At 41.9% G+C, this 22,500-nt stretch overlaps 2 protein-coding genes across 21 annotated transcripts in view; both read right to left on the bottom strand.

The window, feature by feature from the left end:
* The window catches only part of dact3b (dishevelled-binding antagonist of beta-catenin 3b), a 10,592-nt gene extending 8,856 nt beyond the window's left edge, over positions 1-1,736 (bottom strand). The window contains exon 1 of the mRNA XM_079673913.1: positions 681-1,736. Coding sequence (XP_079530039.1) covers positions 681-1,325 — 645 coding nt within the window. The 5' untranslated portion in view covers positions 1,326-1,736. The remainder of the gene's footprint in view (positions 1-680) is intronic.
* Positions 1,737-3,939: 2,203 nt separating this feature from the next.
* The window catches only part of gramd1bb (GRAM domain containing 1Bb), a 186,377-nt gene continuing 167,816 nt past the window's right edge, over positions 3,940-22,500 (bottom strand). For all 20 annotated transcript variants that reach the window (XM_079678500.1, XM_079678490.1, XM_079678499.1 and 17 more), the window contains 11 exons: positions 21,627-21,742; positions 21,179-21,335; positions 20,619-20,811; positions 19,695-19,838; positions 18,368-18,486; positions 16,664-16,806; positions 15,282-15,385; positions 12,548-12,827; positions 11,071-11,178; positions 10,298-10,418; positions 3,940-8,593 (listed from right to left, as the gene is read on the bottom strand). In XM_079678500.1, the coding sequence (XP_079534626.1) occupies positions 8,504-8,593; positions 10,298-10,418; positions 11,071-11,178; positions 12,548-12,827; positions 15,282-15,385; positions 16,664-16,806; positions 18,368-18,486; positions 19,695-19,838; positions 20,619-20,811; positions 21,179-21,335; positions 21,627-21,742 (1,575 nt within the window). In that variant the 3' untranslated portion in view covers positions 3,940-8,503. The remainder of the gene's footprint in view (positions 8,594-10,297; positions 10,419-11,070; positions 11,179-12,547; positions 12,828-15,281; positions 15,386-16,663; positions 16,807-18,367; positions 18,487-19,694; positions 19,839-20,618; positions 20,812-21,178; positions 21,336-21,626; positions 21,743-22,500) is intronic.

Here is a 22,500-nt window from a genome sequence, read left to right on the forward strand (position 1 = left end):
CAGGAGCCGGTTGAGCAGTGAGCTACAGAAGTCCCTGACGAGGAGACAATGGGCCGTTAGAGATGTGTGTGTGTGTGTGTGTGTGTGTGTGTGTGTGTGTGTGTGTGTGTGTGTGTGTGTGTGTGTGTGTGTGTGTTTGTGTGTGTGTGTGTGTGCTGCTCCGCCCTCTGGGTTCCTCACAGCCAAACATCTCGTTTCAACCAGAGCAGCTATTAATCAAGTGAAGTCACTTTTCCTGCAGACAGAGGTCAGCTCTGACAAAAGAGGCGGCAGAGGAGAGTCCACGCAGCGGTCAGACTGAACCACATCACAACTGGGAGGAAGAGGTTTAGGCTTTATGGATTTAAATAAGGATTTGCATTTTTTTTTTGTTCTGTATTTCCAATATAGTATTTTAGCAATTTGTATTTCATTTTTATGGTATTTTAATCGTATTTTTATAGTTTATTTAAAGTATTTTTACTATAGTATTTTTAATACTATTTACAGTGTATTTTCAAAGTATTTTTTATAATTGTATAGTATTTTTTTCTTCTTTTATAGTGTGTTTTGTTTTTATTTTTAAAGTATTTACTACAAAAAGTGTCGTATTTTCATAGTATTTTTATTCTACTTTCACAGCATTTTAGTATTTTCAAGATATTAAAATTAAGTCTTTGAGAGAGTAAAAGGCTTCTCACCAGCTGCCTCCGTAGAGTCAGGTTCTCCTGCCCCAAGCTGCTGGACTCCTGCAGAAGATGGTCTCCCTGAGGGTCTCTGTGAGGAGGAGGGTCTCTCTGAGGGTCTTTCTGCAGAAGAAGGTCTCTCTGATGGTCTCTGTGAGGAGGAGGGTCTCTCTGAAGGTCTCTCTGCAGAAGAGGGTCTCTCTGAAGAAAAAGGTCTCTCTGAGGGTCTCTCTGAGGGTCTCTGTGCAGTAAGAGGTCTCTCTGAGGGTCTCTGTGAGGGTCTCTCTGCGGAAAAGGGTCTCTCTGAGGGTCTTTGTGCAGTAAGAGGTCTCTCTGAGGGTCTATGTGAAGGTCTTTCTGCAGAAAAAGGTCTCTCTGAGGGTCTCTCTGAGGGTCTCTCTGCGGAAGAGGGTCTCTCTGAGGGTCTCTGTGAGGAGGAGGGTCTCTCTGAGGGTCTCTCAGAGGGTCTCTCTGCGGAGGAGGGTCTCTCTGAGGGTCTCTCTTCAGAGGAGGGTCTCCCAGAGCCAGTGCGCGAAGCACCAGGCTCTCCTGCCTCTGCGCGCGGAGCTCCAGCTCGTGCAGCTCGGTCAGACTCGCCTCGAGGCGCTCTTTGGTCCGGCTGCGCTCCACGATCACCGGGAAGGAGAACGTGCGGTGCATCTTAACGGAACTTCTAAATCCTCACATGCGACCCAAAAAAAAGTGAATTATTTCCTCGTGATTTTATTGCAGATTTAGGATATTTGCAGCCTATAAAAGCTCATGTTGCATCATCCAGATCCCTGTGTGGAGCAGCATGTTCCCAGACATCGATGTGCGCTTTACATTTTCTGTCTGAGCAGCTGTCAAACACGGAGCCCCGCCCCCCCGGAGAGAGAGAAAAGAGTCCAATCCTAGCCTCCATTGGACGGGAGGGGCTCCATGACGCGGTCCCCTCCCCCTTTGATTCATTACGACCTCACCCATTTTTACCCATCTCGGCCCGGGACTAATGGACTCCTTCAGGGCACGGGTTTTATTCCAGGCAGTAAATCATAAAGGTTCATTTTCCTGAAAGGACTTTAAGCCGCGGCGCAGAAACACAGAACAAGAATGCAGACATGATGCAATAACAGAATGCAAGTAAAGGCATTCATTCAGTGGGATTGTAAAAATACTCTGTTCAAAGTTAAAGTCCTGCATTCAAAATGAGCCTATATATTCACCTACTATGAATTATTCAATATCCGAATTTTGAATTTAGTTTTTCAAAATATAGTAGTACTAATGTTGTGATTTTTAGAATAAAGTCAAGATTTAGATTAAAAAAAGTCCGGATTTTGAGATTTTTAGAAAAATACAGAATTTCGAGATTTTTTTTTAAACATCAAGATTATGACATTTTCAGAAAGTTCACATTTTATGAAAAATTCAACATTTTCAGATTTTCAGAAAACAGTAAAAGAAAGTTGTGATTCTGAGAAAAAAGTGAGAATTTTTAGGAAATTCTTTTTTATTTTGAGAAAAAAGGGAGAATTCGAATCCGAATTTTTTGATTTCACAAAAGTCCGAATTTTGGGATTTTAAGAAAAAGTCAGCATTTTAAGAAAAAAGTAAAGAAAAAATCGATATTTCCAGATTTTCATAAATAGTTCAAATGTTGCCATTTGTGCAATTTTCAGAATCAAGTCAGAATTTTTTGATTTTCTGTAAAAAACCAGAATTTTGAGTAAAAAGCAGAATTTTAAACAATGACTGTTCAGTTAGCTAAACAAACTATATATATATCAAACTAGACTATACATTTAGCTATCTATTTAACAAAAAACAAACAAACCCTTTAGATCTGGTGTCTGTTTTTATTAATGGTTCTTATATAAAAGTCAGTGACATACTATATTACAGATGTTTCTGAGGCTGGCGGAGGACCGGACGAAGTGGCGCCAGCAGCTGCGTGAAGGTGGTGACAGACTTGACAAAGACTGGATTCGTGGACTTGCTCAAAAACGTGGACATACTGTATCTCTCTGATTGCACTGTACAATCTCTTGTAGATTTTTCTTGGCAATAAAAAAAAAAAAATTATATTAGTGTCTTTAGCAGCTTCACCTTAAATAATCTTAACCCTCCCAGGTGTTTGTGTCTCAGCGACCTGCACCGGCCTCACTGAGTGACGGATGACGCGAAAAAGATTTTAGAATAAATGTCAGAATAATGAGAGACGTCGGATTCTGAATTATTCGATATCCAGAATCAAGTCTCAAAAAAGTCAGAATTTTTAGAAAATGTCAACATATTGAGGTTTTCTGAAAATTGTAATCATTTTTTGATTCGGAGAGTAAAGTCTGAATTTAAAGAAGAAAAGTCCGAATTTTAAGAAATAAGAATTTTTAGATTTTGAAAAAAAGGCAGAATATTTTGATTTTCATAAAAAGTCTGAATTTCGGGGAAAATTACAGAATTTTGCGATTTTCAGCAAATAGTAAAAAAGTTTGGATTTTGAGAATAATGTCAGAATGATGAGAAATTTTGGAAAAAATCAAACATTTGTGAAAAGTTATCTTATCTTACTTTTGGAGGACCTCAATATCAAAGAAGAAATGTATTTACTATCAAAATGTGTCCCTTTAAATTATATGTATGTTTCTCTACTTTAAAGTGGACCTATCATGCTATATTTGAATAATATATTGTTGGGCCAGACCTATAAAACATGTCTGCGAAGTTTAAAAAAAAACAAAAACAAACAGATCATGCATTTTAGCCATGCATCATTTCGCTCTATTTGCTCTTTTTTAGCCCTGTTTTTGCATGGGGCTGATTCTGCTTTTGTGGCAGACTACAGCACCATCTACAGGCCTGGCATATGTACTACAGCGTCTCCAGCGCTTTTGAACGGCAATGTCCGTGGCTGTCTCCTCCTGATCGGTGGAGCTGGCCCAATAGCCGTAACGCCACTTCTGTGACGTCACAGAAGTGTTCAAATCTGGATCAGTCTGTATCAGATCCGTTGCAGCCCCTTTTTAAGAGATTTGGGTATGGAGGAAAATAGAGAGGGTTGTGTTTTCTGACACTTGGTGAGTTCCCTAAAACACCGGGGACACATGTTCATGTAGAAAAGACGTACAAACGTGCATTTTGCCTGATAGGTCCCCTTTAATTAAAAGTCGACACATTATTATTGTCTAATAAACCAACTGCACTACGTTTAAAAATATAGCGTTACATATTTTATGAAATAAGTTCAATTTGTCAAAACCCAGTATAAATAAAGTCTCCAAAAAAAGCGACAATGTTTGTTTATTATATATTTTTTTATTCATTCTTCCAGTCTCTACTTCACATGAACCAGAAAGCCACTTTATCTTCAGTCTACATGAGGCAGAGTCATCGGCAAGAAAACCTACGCGCAGCGCAGGCTTGATTCTTCTGTCAGTGTGTGTGTGTGTGTGTGTGTGTGTGTGTGTGTGTGTGTGTGTGTGTGTGTGTGTGTGTTCGGGTGTGTGTGTGTGTGTGCGCACTGCAGATATACACAACATATACATACAGCATATTCATCTCAAGTAGAAATTTCACTCAAAGTTTCTCTAGAGATCAAAACATTTTCCAAATAAAAACAAACTTACAGAACTACACATTGTATCACTCGAAGAAGAGCACTCGCTATGAGTTTGATAACGTTCAGCACGGCGGGTGTGATTACTCCCGTGTGCTAACCGAGGCTGTGAGCTGGGATGTGTGTGTGTGTGTGTGTGTGTGTGTGTGTGTGTGTGTGTGTGTGTGTGTGTGTGTGTGTGTGTGTGTGTGTGTGTGTGTGTGTGTGTGTGTGTGTGTTGCACCCACTGCAAGGAACATGCCAATGAATGCAGTCAATGAAGCGCACAATTCGTTCATTTCTTAAAGCGGTGGCACCCTGCTCGGCTCCACAGCTGTGCAGCGATAGTAATCAGTCACGTGGGTAACTCAGTGAAGGAGATTAAAAACGCAAAATACACCGGACTGGTGGTTCCTGTGGGAGCTCACCGCTTGGATTATTTCACGTTGGAAACCAATGGGAACGTTTGAAAGGGATGGTGGCATTATGTGATTTGCATAATTGTGGAGATTTGTGAAATGAAATTGATCTCCGCTGCGAGGCTCCAGTGTAAATCTAATTTGGATTGAGGAGGACGTGCAGATTTACAGCGTTTATATTAAAAATGACGCTCAGGACTCGCTTCAATCACATTTCAGTGTCCCGAGATTAAAATCCGGTCAATAAAACAAAGGGAGAACAATCGACTGAATCAAGCGTTTACAATTTCTCCTTCAAAACAGAATGAGAATGTCCTCTTTAAAACAGAACAAATGTAATTCAAGCATTTTGAAAACAAAAACAAAATCCATTTCATCCAAAACAAACACTTGAAAGCATTTCAAACACGCCGTCACGTGTGTCTGTACCTCATACACATTAAGCATTACTTCACTGTAATCTATCAGGACGGTGAAAGTGATTTCTCTAAAACAGAAAGCACTTCCACCCTCTCACATTCAGGTCTTAAGGTTCTCTTCAGTGCCTTCTTCAAAACTAATATATGCACACACACACAGCAGGGGTCCGGTCCTGAAGCTGCTCTCAATACGTCAGTCAGAAACACAGTAAAGATGCTACTCCCTCACACACATCACTCATTAATGCGTGTGTGAGTGTGTGTGAGTCCTACATTGAGCTTTTTGAATGTGACGTTGAAAGGGATTCACATAATGCAGGGGTGTCAAACTCAAGGCTTCATTTGTATGTAGCCTGCCATAGCTTGCAAAGAATATAATACGTTTATTATACGGTTAAATGCCGCTTTACAGAAGCACGTTGTCCATACACTACATGTCCCACAATGCATCTCATTTTGTGACATGCGTTATGAAGAGACTTCTGCTTTCAGGCGTAGTTAATTATGAAGTCATTACCCTCTCCGATAATAATCCAATGCAGAGACAATAATGTAATATAATACATTATTTTATATATATGTATATTTATATAGTCTTAAAGTTACAACCGGCCCTTTGAGTGCAACCATAATGCTGATGTGCCCCGCGATTAAATTGAGTTGGACACCCCTGACATAATGCATAGCAGAAGTCATTTGTAAGCAGTAAAAAACAAAATCCAGCTTTTTCTAGTGAGTTTGGAAGTTGTAAACCACCATTGTGATTGTCAAATGAACTACAACACACCACCCTGTCGTCTCTTAACTAAACCGCTGCTGTCTTTCTTTCATTCTTCACCTGAAAAGGCTTTAAAGTGCATTCTCTCTCTTTTTCTCTTTTAAACACAACAACGTCTTTCTTATTTTTGGAAATGCTTTCGTCCCTAATATCTGTCAGCTGTCAGGGGTCTCTGTTGACAAACTCTTAACAGATGCTCTAACCCAGTATATATAATACATGACATACATGATAAATACTTCACTTAACAAAACATGATCATTTCTACATCTTTCTTTTGGTTACATTTTTTAAAGTTCATTTTTCATGCTTTCATTGCATCCAAGACAGAAACGGGGGAAGGGAGAGTATCATCTGTGTTTTTAAAGGAATAGTTTTGTGACAATTTGTGAAATATGCTTATTTACTTTCTTGCTGAGAGTTTTATGGGAAGATACCACTCTCATTATACAAGGTCAATATGTAGCTAGAGCCAGGCTAAGGTTAAAAATGACATATCGCCACATGGAGGCGTGGGCCGCTGTGGATTGAGCCTTGGTGCTGGCACAGGTTCAAACCCCACTGCAGTCAGCATGTCGTTGTGTCCCTGAGACACTTCACCCCAAAGTGCTCCTGTGGGGATTGTCCACAGCATTGAGTATGTAAGTCTCTTTGGATAAAAGCGTCTAACAAGTGACATGTAATGTAATGTAATGTAATATCAAGGGGGAAATAGCTAGTCTTGCTAGCATACTGCCTAGCTAATCCAGGCTTGCATACAGCTAGTCAGCAGATGGTTGGTTTAACTTAAACAATTGGGAAACAGCTAGGCTTGCTAGCATACTGCCTGGTTAATATATAGGCTTAGCTAACCAGCAGCTAGCCATTAGTTGGTTGACTTAGCAATACTAAAGGCAAATAGCTAGGCTTGCAAGCATGCTGCTAACTAACAGCTAGCCAGTAGAGCCCGAAGAAAGTAGACATATTGACAGGAAATGGTTGCTAAGCTAACTAGCAGCTGGCTCTAATTTCATATTTAGCGTACTGACATAAAAGTGGTATCAACATTACAACTCAACATAACTTTCAGCAAGAAGTGAAGTTTATCAATTCATTTGAAAACTATTCCTTTAGCAAAGACTCATCAAGCCACCCGTGTGGTGACATCGACAAAGACGGCAAATGAAGGGTTCATCTCCAAAATGTTTTATATCCTTTTACAAGACAAAAATAATCTAGCTTGAAATGTAGATCAATGGTTTCACTTCCTTTTGAATGTGCACTTGTGTGTCAAACACTATTTAATTCATATTTGAAGAAGTCAATCATTGTTTAAGTAGGTGTAACTTTGTTTTCAAATGTTGGATATGTCATTTTGGAACAAAACTCTTCGATTGTAAACTGCACCCGGTGGGGCGAATGCAAGGCGGCATCCAAACGCATCAGCATTACAAAAGGCAGTCTGGCTGCAGGAGCCAGAAAATTAAAAGTAAGAAAAACACACGTGTGGAATGGTACAAATGTCACACTTTACAGCACACACTTGTGCGCACACGCACGCACACTCACACACTCACACACTCACACGTGCACGCTTATAATCGCGCAAATGCAGAATCATCCTTGCACACTGGACATGTCACAGACATATCTGGCATGCTTTTTTAGAAGAAAACACTTTAGTTAGAAATTCTTAAACCGGTCTAGAGCTCTGATAATTTCTGTATGTACATAAATTAACAATAAATATAGGTAATGTTTATATATTTTGAAATATATATATATATTAAATAATGAAATATTCTTATATATTTCAAATATATTCATAGAATTTGAAACATTTTCAAAGAGATATAATCACAGTTTAGTAATAAAACATGAAGGAACACAGGTCTCCCTATTGGTCTTGCTGCAGCACCCCTTTTTAAAAAATCAATAAGTATTGATCAACGTCTGGCCTCTTAGTCCAGGATAATACATTCTGCTTCATTAGAGGAGGGTAATGAGCGGTGGCTAACACTGGGGCACTGATTGTGTGAATTGTGTTAAAAGTACTGGCTTTAGGTCTCAGTCTCTATAAATATTCCAACAGTCTGACAGGGATCCAGCCCCGACGGAGACAAGGCAACAGGGACTGCAGGAGAAGCTCACAACCTTCTCTTCCTTTTTGGTTGTGGACAAACACTGTCCTCTGACCACATGGAGGTGAGTGAAGGGATTCTGCAGCGAGGACCTGTAGGGCGACGGCGGGTTAGGAACAGTCTAGAGAGCATCGTTAAGACTGGAAAGGACATCCTTGGTCTTCTGTTCTTCTTTTAGTTTGACACACAGACTGGAACTGGACCACACGGACACTGACTGAGGGGAGCTATGTTGTCTAAATGCATGCAGAAGTGTTCCCTCTTCCTCTCTGCTCCACATGGCTTGCAGAGACCTTCCCACAATGCCTCAGTGCTGTTGGGTGACGCCTCAGTTCCTACGTGTGATAGGAGGAGCACTTCCTGTCTGAGATTTCCTCCCCCTGTGCGCTGGAGACGACTGATCCTCGCTTTGTTCCGATTGGACCAGCTCCCCGTCGGTCCCGCCCCCTTGTCCTCTCTGCTGCCTGCACACAAACACACAGGTCCTACAGTGTATTGCACAGCACGCCGCATGGCCTGGTGGGTCGCTCAGTGGTATCGACTTCTCTTCTCCTCCGCCTCGGAGCTGAAGTCCCGTAGACCGATGCCTCTCTGCAGGTTCAGCAAGGAGTCCTTCATCTGCGGAGGAGGAAGAGGAGAAAAGACAGGCCGCTTGTTTGTTAACACTAGGACCGCCAGAGGTCGCTGTATACCTAAAACCGCCAACGGGTAAAATGTACCCGCTATAGATTTTCAAGGTACAATGTTCTTTTATTTATCATACAGAACAGTGAGTTTTGATCGCACAGGGATGAAACGTATACCAATAGAATCTGTGGACTCTCAGCTTTTCATATGACATAGTTTGTGCAGATAGCATGAAGTTTAAAATATCGCTAAGAGTTCTGATTTAAACGCTTGGTGTTAGACTTGTGTTTTGTTTAGGTACAAATCTCTCTATCTCTCTTTATCGATATATCTGTAATGTTCTGTTCTATGAACATATAATTGTCTACATAAACAGACGACGCGGACTACTCTCATTCCGAGTGTCCATCTTTATTCAACTGGCACGTAACCTGCACACATGCATTACGTCCTCAACGTGAGCTCAGTCATCCAAGATCTTGTATTCTCCAAGATGTTACACTATCTATAACTATATATCTGTATATCTCTCTCTCTATCCATCTATCAATATATCTATCTATCTATCTATCTATCTATCTATCTATCTCTGTCTCTCTCTCTCTCTCTCTCTCTCTCTCTCTCAATCTATCTCTCTATCTATAAGGAACCGCAGTAGACAAAAGGCGTTGCTATAGCAACACGTCATGTTTACTTTGCATTTTCTATGAGGTAAATATTACCCGCTGGCGGATATGGGTATAAATGGCTTTTTTTTTGGTGATTTTTTCAATCTGACTTCATATTGACAATTGTTAACAACAGAGAGTGCTACATAACACACTTTCAGGAAAAGTCACGGACTGGGAGACTTTAATATGTTATTGAACAAAAGTTACATACAATAAAAAAACAGCTGCGGGTAAAATTTACCCGTTGGCGGTTCTAGTGTTAAACATATTTCTGTTCCCTCACTTCCTTTAAGATAAACACATGAATCCTTTCTTTGTGGTGCAGAGAGTATACATCCACCATAAAGAGTCGATGCATCGAACCCTATTGGTTGGTGTGTATCATATTGAGTCTTCACATCTAGTCATGTCCTTTGATTTCCAATCGTATAGAATTGTATTGAATGGATGAGTCGAATCAAATGGTACCAAATTGCATCTTATCGTATCGTACCGTATCAAAGCCTATTACAATTAATCACATCGTATCAATTCGTATCGAGTTGTGTCTTACTGTATCAATATCGAATCGTATCAAATTGTATCGTAATGAATCGTATAGTTACGTATTGAAACGCATCGTAATGTGTCGAATTGTATAAAATCGTAACATATTGAATAGCTTTGAATCGCATTGTATGAAATTGTATCGAGTCGTATCCAGTTGTGTCTTATCGTATCAATATCAAATCGCATTGTGTCGATTTGCATCGAATTATATCGAATCGTAGCATATCGAAAAGTATCGGATCGTATGGTATCAAATTGTATTGTATCGTAATGAATCGTATCCAAACTTGACAAATCTTATAGTTATGAGCCGCATCGTGAACCGCATCGTTATGTATCGACTTGTATCATACCATATTGAGTCCAATTGGATAGTATTGTATTATATAGTATTCTTGTTTCAATAAAGCCCGCCTCTCTGCACATTGACCCTTACGAACCGTAGCGAGTATTTTGAAGACGCCTCTTCTCATACCTGGTCCAGCAGCACTACGGATGATTTGATGATGTCTCTCCACTTCTGCAGCTCCGAGTCGTGGAAACGCTGCTGCGCCTCCAGGAGCTGAGCCCACTCCATCTGGGTCTGAGGGAGTTTACTGGAACACACACACACACACACACACACACACACACACACACACACACACACACACACACACACACACACACACACACACACACACACACACACACACACACACACACACACACACACACACACACACACACACACACACACACACACACACACACACACACACACACACACACACACACACACACACACACACACACACGTCAGCAACATCAGGGCGCAGCCACCGAATCATGACTTCAATTTTGAGCGTCTGCCAACAAACACTTTGGTAAATTGCATTAAGCCCAGAGCGATTCAGGGGAGGTTTTATAAGCTCCATTTTCCTGTCCCACGCATCAACGGACATATGGACAGAGTTTAATGTGTACGTTTGACAGTGTGTGTGATGTATGAGTATTTTCGTTTGACCTCTTTTGGGCAAAAAGACAATAATAACATGTTTTTTTATTGTAAAATGGCGAGAGATATCAATGAACCATTTACTCTCTCTCAAAACAGAGGTGGAGGAAGCACTCAGACTTTAAGTAAAAGCAGCAAATTAGCAATCGTTGCTAATAATTGAGTGTTGTGGAAATTGAAGGTGTGTGTGTGTGTGTGTGTGTGTGTGTGTGTGTGTGTGTGTGTGTGTGTGTGTGTGTGTGTGTGTGTACCTCTCATGCAGCCGCAGACCTTGCCATGTGGTGAGGGACTGGGTGGAGTACTCCAGCATCCACAGCTTGTAGAACAGCATCATGTTGAGGAACACCAGCAGCACCAGGCTGAAGGAGCAAACACACAAGTCCAATTCATAATAAGAAGGGTTTTTAGATATTAAATAACATCAACACAATACAGACATTGGGAATTCGTAAGCAAACCACAAGAAAGAAGAAGAGAAAGAAACAACAGCACAATGAAACTAAGCCATGAAGCAGAATTAAAGAAACAGCAATGATAAGAAACAAACAAAATCAATATTATGAGTTATCAAGAAGGAAATCAGTCGGGCCATATTTAGCAATAGTGGTTCGGGAAAATGAAAATATAAACCGGGGGGAAAACAAAAGAGACTGACCAACAAATAAATATTAGCTACGAACTATTATGAGAATTAAAAAACAAAGAAACTATGCAAAGGGGCGGGACAGAAGACGCAACAGAGTTTCTTTTAAAGAACAATATGGAAAAATGCCCAAGAGACTAAAGTCTAACCGAGAAAATGAAAAATGACGAGAATTAAAAACTATGTGAATGGATGCAACAAAAAACAGAACCGATTTAAACATCTAAACAACATCTATACTAAAGGAATCTCATAACACAGATGTGAGTATAGGGAACACTTAGTGTAAACAAAACAACAGACGCTGAGAAACCCTCGGGACGCTAATCTGAACAACTCTGCTTTCTAACATATTGATCTGATGGGAGGATGTACCTTAGACAGATCCTATGGATGGCAATGAGAGCAGAGGAGAGAGAAGTTACACTCAAGACACAAGAACAAAACTAAAATAACAAAATGTCAATTACACAAAAACACAGTCGAATGGAAATGAAACACAGAAAGTTCTAATTCACCTCGTGCTTCACTGCTCTAGAGCGCCACCACATGGCCTTATGTTGTGCTGCTACTTCCAGTTATAGAGTACTTGCTGTTACACTAGATAGCATCGCCGGCTTTATCGACATTTACCTGACTAAGAAACTGCTTTTTAGTTTTTAATGATCTGTTATTAAGTTATGAAATGCCTTAAGGCGTGACACCACACGGATGACCGATATGTGATTCATTTATCCAAATAACTCATGTTTGGGAATTTACTATTCAGTGACTTTTCTCAAGATCTCAAAAGTCTAACTGTTTCTGAATATCGCAAAATTCTTACTTTCCTCTCAAAATTCTGACTTATGTGTGTCTGAGAGTGTGTGTGTGTGTGTGTGTGTGTGTGTGTGTGTGTGTGTGTGTGAGTGAGTGAGTGAGTGAGGGTGTGTGTGTGTGTGTGTGTGTGTGTGTGTGTGTGTGTGTGTGTGTGTGTGTGTGTGTGCGTGTTGGTGTGTGTGTGTGTGTGTGTGTGTGTGTGTGTGTGTGTGTGTGTGTGTGTGTGTGTGTGCGTGTGTGTGTGTGTGTGTGTGTGTGTTGCGTACACAAAGCTGATGATGAGCAGCAGCTTGGACACGCTGTACAGAGCCAGGTGTTTCTCCGGACTCTGGAGTCTCGTCTGCGTTGATCCCGCCACCTGTTTGATCCTCTGAATCACTTCCTGGTCCGTTGCCGTGGTGACGGGGTTCAGCGCCTCGTCCAGGAGTTGGCTGCGCAGGTGAGGGAGCGGCCTCTTCTTCCTCCTCACCGCAGAGCCCTTCGCCGCCTTGGGGGACAGCTGGTGGGCCTCGGTCAGGACGTCCTCCAGCTTCGAGAGCTCCAGTTCTGAAGCAGAGTTCATAGAGCTCCTTTCAGCACAAGGCAATTCAGAGTGCTTCACAACAAGGACACACTTTAAAGGTCCCCTATCATCCTCTCTTTCATCAATATATCACAGGTCTCAGATATATCCAGAGCCTGTCTCTGATTGGCTGAAACACCAAACAGATCATTGCAGCATTACCCATAATCCCCTCTGTTTCAGCCCTGTTTCCAAAGTGCTGATTCTCTGTCTGTTACTTTAGATGAAAATAAGGAGCCACTCCCCACGCCCCTCTGAGAGACATTTGGTTACAAAGAACTCAATGGTGCTCTAGGAGGAGATTAAGGGGGTTATAGGGGGGGGGGGTTACCCTGGTTGCTGATTGGCTAATGGTTACACAAGACAACACATCGTTATGACATCATAAAGTGGCCAAAATCTGATCAGCTTATTTTCAGACAGGTTTTTATAGAGATGGATCAGGACAGGAGACATGAAGAAGAGGGGACACATGTTGATGTAGAAGAGACATGAAGAAGAGGGGACACATGTTGATGTAGAAGAGACATGGAGAAGAGGGGACACATGTTGATGTAGAAGAGACATGGAGAAGAGGGGACACATGTTGATGTAGAAGAGACATGAAGAAGAGGGGACACATGTTGATGTAGAAGAGACATGAAGAAGAGGGGACACATGTTGATGTAGAAGAGACATGAAGAAGAGGGGACACATGTTGATGTAGAAGAGACATGAAGAAGAGGGGACACGTGTTGATGTAGAAGAGACATGAAGAAGAGGGGACACATGATGATGTAGAAGAGACATGGAGAAGAGGGGACACATGTTGATGTAGAAGAGACATGAGGAAGAGGGGACACATGATGATGTAGAAGAGACATGAAGAAGAGGGGACACATGTTGATGTAGAAGAGACATGGAGAAGAGGGGACACATGTTGATGTAGAAGAGACATGAGGAAGAGGGGACACATGATGATGTAGAAGAGACATGAAGAAGAGGGGACACATGTTGATGTAGAAGAGACATGGAGAAGAGGGGACACATGTTGATGTAGAAGAGACATGAGGAAGAGGGGACACATGTTGATGTAGAAGAGACATGAAGAAGAGGGGACACATGTTGATGTAGAAGAGACATGGAGAAGAGGGGACACATGTTGATGTAGAAGAGACATGAAGAAGAGGGGACACATGTTGATGTAGAAGAGACATGAAGAAGAGGGGACACATGTTGATGTAGAAGAGACATGAAGAAGAGGGGACACATGTTGATGTAGAAGAGACATGAGGAAGAGGGGACACATGATGATGTAGAAGAGACATGAAGAAGAGGGGACACATGTTGATGTAGAAGAGACATGGAGAAGAGGGGACACATGTTGATGTAGAAGAGACATGAGGAAGAGGGGACACATGTTGATGTAGAAGAGACATGAAGAAGAGGGGACACATGTTGATGTAGAAGAGACATGGAGAAGAGGGGACACATGTTGATGTAGAAGAGACATGAAGAAGAGGGGACACATGTGGATGTAGAAGAGACATGAAGAAGAGGGGACACATGTTGATGTAGAAGAGACATGGAGAAGAGGGGACACATGTTGATGTAGAAGAGACATGAAGAAGAGGGGACACATGTTGATGTAGAAGAGACATGAAGAAGAGGGGACACATGTTGATGTAGAAGAGACATGAAGAAGAGGGGACACATGTTGATGTAGAAGAGAGATGAAGAAGAGGGGACACATGTTGATGTAGAAGAGACATGAAGAAGAGGGGACACATGTTGATGTAGAAGAGACATGAGGAAGAGGGGACACATGTTGACGTAGAAGAGAGATTAAGAAGAGGGGACACATGTTGATGTAGAAGAGACATGAAGAAGAGGGGACAGATGTTGATGTAGAAGAGACATGGAGAAGAGGGGACAGATGTTGATGTAGAAGGGACATGAAGAAGAGGGGACACATGTTGATGTAGAGGAGACATGAAGAAGAGGGGACACATGTTGATGTAGAAGAGACATGAAGAAGAGGGGACACGTGTTCATGTAGAAGAGACATGGAGAAGAGGGGACACATGTTGATGTAGAAGAGACATGGAGAAGAGGGGACACATGTTGATGTAGAAGAGACGTGAAGAAGAGGGGACACATGTTGATGTAGAAGAGACATGAAGAAGAGGGGACACATGTTGATGAAGAAGAGACATGGAGAAGAGGGGACACGTGTTCATGTAGAAGAGACATGGAGAAGAGGGGACACATGTTGATGTAGAAGAGACATGAGGAAGAGGGGACAGATGTTGACGTAGAAGAGAGATGAAGAAGAGGGGACACATGTTGATGTAGAAGAGACATGGAGAAGAGGGGACACATGTTGATGTAGAAGAGACATGAAGAGGGGACACATGTTGATGTAGAAGAGACATGGAGAAGAGGGGACACACAGATACCTAGATGTCTGAAGTTCTCCTCCAGCCCGCTCCAGAAGTTCTTCTCTATGAACCCTTTCACCAAACCCCACGGCTGCTTCCTGTAGCGCAGCTCCGTCGACACCCTGAGACAAACACATACAACTTTATTCATACAGCATTTTACAAACACAAAGGTCACACAAACACTGGATAGATCTCAAGAGCTCCAATACAATGAGAATAAATACACAAATACAATTCAATTAGAAGAGAAGTAATAAATAGATCAATTATCTGATTACAAAGTCTTTATGTAGCTGTAGGGAAATACTTTATTCAAAGTTCAAAGCTTTATTGTCAAATGCACAGCTACAGTGTGCAAGCCTGCATAATAGGGCGTGGTGGTGAAGTCCAGAGGGGCTTGGCTTGGCAACTGGAAGGTCACCGGGTCTAGTCCCGGAAAGACCAAGTGCTACCGAGGAGTCCCTGAGCAAGGCACCGTTCCCTACACTGCTCCCCGTTTCCCACCGCTTCGTTACTATTACCTGTACTATGTCATGACAATAAAGTGGAATCTTCAATCTTAATAATGCAAGAGTGAATAAGAGTAGAAAATAATAGTAACATCTCAAAATAGTCAAAATGAAACAGAGCTAAAAAGTAAAACATATACAAGTTGACCACGAATCTGTAAACTATCTGATGAATAAACATTCGTTTTAATAAATAATAATAATACATAATATTTATATAGCGCCTTTCACGAAACCCAAGGTCGCTTTACAAGTCGGGTAGGGGGGGGAGTAGGGGAAAAGAGGCAGATAGGTTAGGGGGGGGGCAAGCAAGTAGCAGAAAAATAAACCTATCAAACTAACTATATAGTGGGGAAAGCCTTGGTGAAAAGGTGCGTTTTGAGGGCTTTTTTGAAAGTGTCCAAGGTTGGGGCGCTCCGGATTTCGGGGGGGAGAGAGTTCCAGAGGGTGGGGGATGCTACACTGAAAGCTCTGTCACCGAAAGTCCGCAACCTGGTGCGGGGGGTAGAGAGGAGATCCTGTCCAGACGATCGTAGCTTCCGGGATGGAGTGTGGTTGCGGAGAAGGTCAGACAGGCGTTGGGGGGCGAGGGCATGGAGGGATTTGTAGGTCAGAAGAAGGAGTTTATACGTGATACGGTGCTTATATAGTAAGTAGTAAATAGTACTACTTTCTATAAAGAAATAATTATGATATTCTTCTTTCTGTGTCTCTTTCTTTGTTTTGTTTGACTTTTACTTCATTAATTGAACCTACTAATCATATTATTATTATTATTATTAATTTATTTAGAATTATTATTACGTATATATATTTTTTTAATATTCTTTTTAATATGTATAATTATTATTTGCATTTTTTTATAATCTATATTTTTGTCTTGCTCACCGTAGCCGGCACTTGTTCTTGGCCACCCTGGTTAGCATGTAGCGGTTTAGCGTGTAGAAGTAGTCGTGATACGGCACGTCGTGCGTGATGACCTCAGCGTCGATGATGTAACACTCGCTCTCCTGACTGGCTTTATACAGCGTCTGTAGAGAGAGAGAGAGAGAGAGAGAGAGAGAGAGAGAGAGAGAGAGAGAGAGAGAGAGAGACAAAGGAGAGAGGGAGAGAGAGAGAGAGAGAAGAGGGAGAGAGAGAGAAAGAGAGGGAGGAGAAAGAGAGAGAGAAGAGGGAGAGAGAGAGAGAGAGAGGAGAGGAGAAAGAGAGAGGAGGGAGAGAGAGAGAGAGAGAGAGGAGGGAGAGAGAGAGAGAGAGAGAGAGAGAGAGAGAGAGAGAGAGAGAGAGAGAGGAGGGTTAATGGACCGCTATGGGAAGAGAGTGTTATATAAAACACCAGAACAACGTGACCTTAGAAGAGAAAAATATATTTATTTTTATTTTATTTACCTACCTACCCACCCACCTACCTACCTACCTACCTACCTACCTACCTACCTACCTACCTACCTACCTACCTACCTACCTAGCTACCTACCTACCCACCTACCTACCCACCTACCTACCTACCTACCTACCTACCTACCTACCAACCAACCAACCAACCTAGCTACCTACCTACCTACCTACCTACCTACCTACCTACCTACCTACCTACCTACCTACCTACCAACCTACCTAACGACCTACCTACCTACCTACCTACCTAACTAACGACCTACCTAGCTACCTACCTACCTAACGACCAACCTACCTACCTACCTACCTACCTAACTAACGACCTACCTACCTACCTACCTACCTACCTACCTACCTAACGACCTACCTACCTACCTACCTAACTAACGACCTACCTAGCTACCTACCTACCTAACGACCAACCTACCTACCTACCTACCTAACTAACGACCTACCTACCTACCTAACGACCAACCTACCTACCTACCTGCCTACCTACCTACCTACCGACCGACCGACCGACCGACCGACCAACCAACCAACCAACCTACCTACCGACCAACCAACCAACCAACCTACCTACTTACCTACCTACCTACCTACCTACCTACCTACCTACCTACCTACCTACCTACCTACCAACCTAACGACCAACCTACCTACCTACCTACCGACCGACCGACCGACCGACCGACCGACCGACCAACCAACCAACCAACCAACCAACCAACCTACCTACCTACCTACCTACCTACCTACCTACCTACCTACCTAACGACCTACCTACCTACCTACCTACCTAACGACCAACCAACCTACCTACCAACCTAACGACCTACCTACCTACCTACCTACCTACCTACCTACCTGCCTACCTACCTACCTACCTACCTACCTACCTACCTACCTACCTACCTACCTACCTACCTACCTAGCTACCTACCTACCTACCTACCTACCTACCTACCTACCTACCTACCTACCTACCTAATGACCAACCAACCTACCTACCTACCTAACGACCAACCAACCTACCTACCTACCTACCTACCTACCTACCTACCTACCTACCTACCTACCTACCTACCTACCTACCTACCCACCAACCAACCTAATGTAACTTATAATAAGAGTTGTACTTTTACTTCCTCCAACACTGGTTACCTGTTCTCCATCACTCCCCTTCACTCCTACCTGTGTCTCGGTGACGGTGGCTGTCTTCGGGGCCAGAGGGTTGGAAAGTGAGATTGTGTACATGATCTCTCTGGTCTGGTTCCCAGCATCCTCCTTCTTCCACGGGTGATACACCACATCTACACAACAACAACAACAACAACAACACAGGGGGTTAAATACACCTGCAGGGGGCGCCACATCCACACCCTTCACTACATCAAGTCAAACTTTATAGTCAATCTTTCAGTTTGTGTGTACAGACCATGTACAGACAGAGAGATCAAAATACCATTTCCCACAATCCTGAAGAGTACAAAATACAAATATATATATAAAAAATATGTATATAAACATATATATATATATATACACAATCAGCAGACACATTTGTAAATATGCACACATTCAAGTCATACATAAAAGCACAACCAACAATATATATAAAATAACAGTCAGTTCAAAACTGTAAAAAAAAAAGTGTTTTACATTAGTGCAAGACCGTCCCTAGAAGCGTAAGAAGTGTCTGTTACTCCCCAAGCCTGGTTGTAAAATATGACCCTGTGATGTGAACAGGTGTGTGTGTGTGTGTGTGTGTGTGTGTGTGTGTGTGTGTGTGTGTGTGTGTGTGCATGCGTGCGTGCGTGCGTGCGTGCGTGCGTGCGTGCGTGCGTGCCGGCGGGCGGGCGGGCGTGCGTGTGTGTGTGTGCTAAAGAGGTCAGGTGTAGGCAGAGATGAGAAAAGTTCAAACATCCTCTACTCCAGTAGAAGTACAGATACTCATGTTTAAAAATACTCTGGTGAAAGTAGAAGTACTGACTAAGCTTCTTTACTCAAGTCAAAGTAAAGAGGGCTTTGAAATGTACTTCAGTAAAAAGTACCCATAACTAGCAGCTGTTTTAAAGAGTACCTGACCTCCCTTTATATTAATAGAACAATAATGTCATTGTTAGCTAATGAATGTTTCCATGGTGACCAACGGCAACATGACAACGTTTCCATTGGTCCCTCTTCTTTAGAGAAGACCAGGAAATGATGGATACACGGATCGTGTTCAAATCAATAGGCACGCAATGACTCTAAATAATAATGATCACGCCACCAAACACACATTCAGACTAAAGGAACCAGCCTGTTTGGAAAATGAGAGAAGTAGAAAGTACAGGTATTTGAGTTCAACATGTAAGAAGTAGAAAGTACAGGTATTTGGGTTCAACATGTAAGAAGTAGAAAGTAAAAAGTCGTCAGAAAAATAAGTATTGGAGTAAAGTACTGAAACCAGAAACATGTACTTCAGTACAGTAACAAAGTATTTGTACTCCGTTACTTGCAGTAGGTAGAAACTGACCTGAGAAGCGACGCTGCTCCATGAAGTCTCCCATGAACGAGGACTCGTTGAAGAGGAGGCCGTACAGTTTGTCCACGCTGAACTTGTAGATCTCGTTGATGTGCTGTCGGCCGTTCAGATCCTCCTGAAACGCCTGCACCTCACCTGCGAGTCAAGATGAGACAACATGTCCAATGAGATGAAGGTAAGGGACACATTCTAACAAGAATAAGAACGTTGTTCACATATATGGAGATTAATTTCAACTTGAATTATAATAATTTATTCAATTATTATTATAATTCATTTACCTTTATATTTCCTTTGCTTTTGGATTAAGACGTATGATAAAACCTGTTTCTTTGTTTATTGTTAATAATACTCAATCAATTTAACCTTAACTATCACAGGATTTAAAATTTCTACAATTATTATTATTATTTTATTTAAATTTTTAAAAACATATTTTTATCTTTTATATATTTGTTGTATTATGTAAAATTATTATTTATATTTGTATTTTTTTCATAATATATTATTATTATTCTTATTTCCTATTTTCTTAATGTTGCTATGGATTTAAGGTATACGATCCGGCCTGTTTTTAAATTAATTTTGTACTTTCAAATTCCTACTGTTATTATTATTTAATTCAAAATTATTATTATACATATATATATATATTTTTAATATATGTTTGTATTATGTAGAATTATTAATTGTGTTTATAATGTATTAATGTTTTTCTTGGATTTAATGCATACGATACGGCCTGTTTTTTATTGTATTTTTTACTTGCATGTGAGGAAAAAGTAAAATTATTTTATTCATAAAGAAGTCATATGTATTTACTAAAACCTATAAATGACACCGAGCTGCTTCCCTTGATGCTAAATACACTGCATTGTCCTTTTACTGACAGTAAAGATCAATCTGACCACTCACCCTCGTCGTGTGTCTCTGAGGAGTCGCTGATCTCCGTGGGGATGTCTTCGTTGTCGTTGAAGTCGAGAGACGGAGAGGGAACAGGAGCTCCAGGCCGGCTGGGGTCGATGCTCCTCTCCTCCACCAGCAGAGGAAGAGCCAGAAGATCCCCGTCAGGGAGGCAGTCAGCAAACTCCTCCACTGGGAGGTCGAACTGGGAGAGATAGTGGCTATATCAGTATGTAGTGTCTCTACTTTAAAGAGTCCTCTCCTGCTGATGTTCAGGTGTATATCAGTATGTAGTGTCTCTACTTTAAAGAGTCCTCTCCTGCTGATGTTCAGGTGTATATCAGTATGTAGTGTCTCTACTTTAAAGAGTCCTCTCCTGCTGATGTTCAGGTGTATATCAGTATGTAGTGTCTCTACTTTAAAGAGTCCTCTCCTGCTGATGTTCAGGTGTATATCAGTATGTAGTTTGTGTAGAGGGGACTACTTTCAGTGGCGGATGACTACATGTTTGTTGTGTGTGTGTGTGTGTGTGTGTGTGTGTGTGTGTGTGTGTGTGTGTGTGTGTGACTCACTGTGATGGGTGTATCGTGGGTGGTGGGGAGGCAGAGGAGTGGAAGGACCCTCTTATGCAGAGTGGGGCTGTGTCCCTCAGGTTTTGCCTCGGCGCTGCTCTTGGACATGTTGTCGTTGTTGATCTCGTTCTCTTCGTTGGGAATCTCTTCGCTGAACCTGAAGGTAGCAGACACACACACACACACACACACACACACACACACACACACACACACACACACACACACACACACACACACACACACACACACACACACACACACACACACACACACACACACACACACACACACACACACACACACACACACACACACACACACACACACACACACACACACACACACACACACTCAGTGTAATCTTTATACACTCTATTTATATATATGTATGTTATACTGTGGTTATATATACATTTTCTGTTTGTTGAATTTGTATCTATCTCACCCCATGGTGTTGAAGTCGTCGTCGGGGGGAACGTAGTCTTCATCGTCGCTGGTCAGTCCCAGTTCGTTCCCATAGCACTGATGGACAAAGTGCCAGAGCTCTTTGGGGCAGAGCGGCTGAAAGATCAGACCATCGGGGGTTAGATTTAGAAATCCCTCAGAGAGGATAGTACTACACCCAATCGGCGCTTTGTACTTTTCCCACTTTAGTTCCGACATAGTTCCGAAAAATTGCGTTCACACCAAAAAAATCCGGAACTAGAACTTAGTTCATGAGAACTTTTTCAGCCCCTCTTCCGTCCCTGCTAGAGAGCAGGTACTTTCATGGGAGAAAAATATGACATACATTTCTGATTGGCTGAGCGGATTGAGAACCGTAAAACTCCAAAAAGGTTTCGTGAAGCCGCTATTTTATTTTCCTCGCATTAGCATTATTAGCATTAGCCCAGCGCACAAACGGAGAGAGATAACTTATGGCAACACAAAAGAAAACATGGGAGCGGTGGAGATGAGGAGGTGTCCTCGGAAGGCTTCAGGTTTCAAGTTTCTTTTAGAGTGAACTAACAATAAAGGTGTCACATTTCCAGATTGCAGCACAGAAACACACCCACCAATAGAGTTCCCCTAAGCCTGACCCTAAGCAATAACAGACGCTACCATCTATTACATCAAAGTTACTTTTGAAGACTTTTCTGATCAGCGCTCACATGTTTGTGGGTCCTTTTAGAAGCTTTGAGGCTAAGAGGGAATTATTTGTAGCTTGAAGAATTATTTTAAAGCGAACTAACAATAAAGGTGTCACATTTCCCGATTGCACCACAGAAATACACCCTCCATTCAGAGTGAGCGGAGGAAATGTACTCAAGATCTGACAT

This window comes from Notothenia rossii (assembly GCF_949606895.1).
Source record: "Notothenia rossii genome assembly, chromosome: 4".
In the NCBI taxonomy this organism is placed as follows: Eukaryota; Metazoa; Chordata; class Actinopteri; order Perciformes; family Nototheniidae; genus Notothenia; species Notothenia rossii.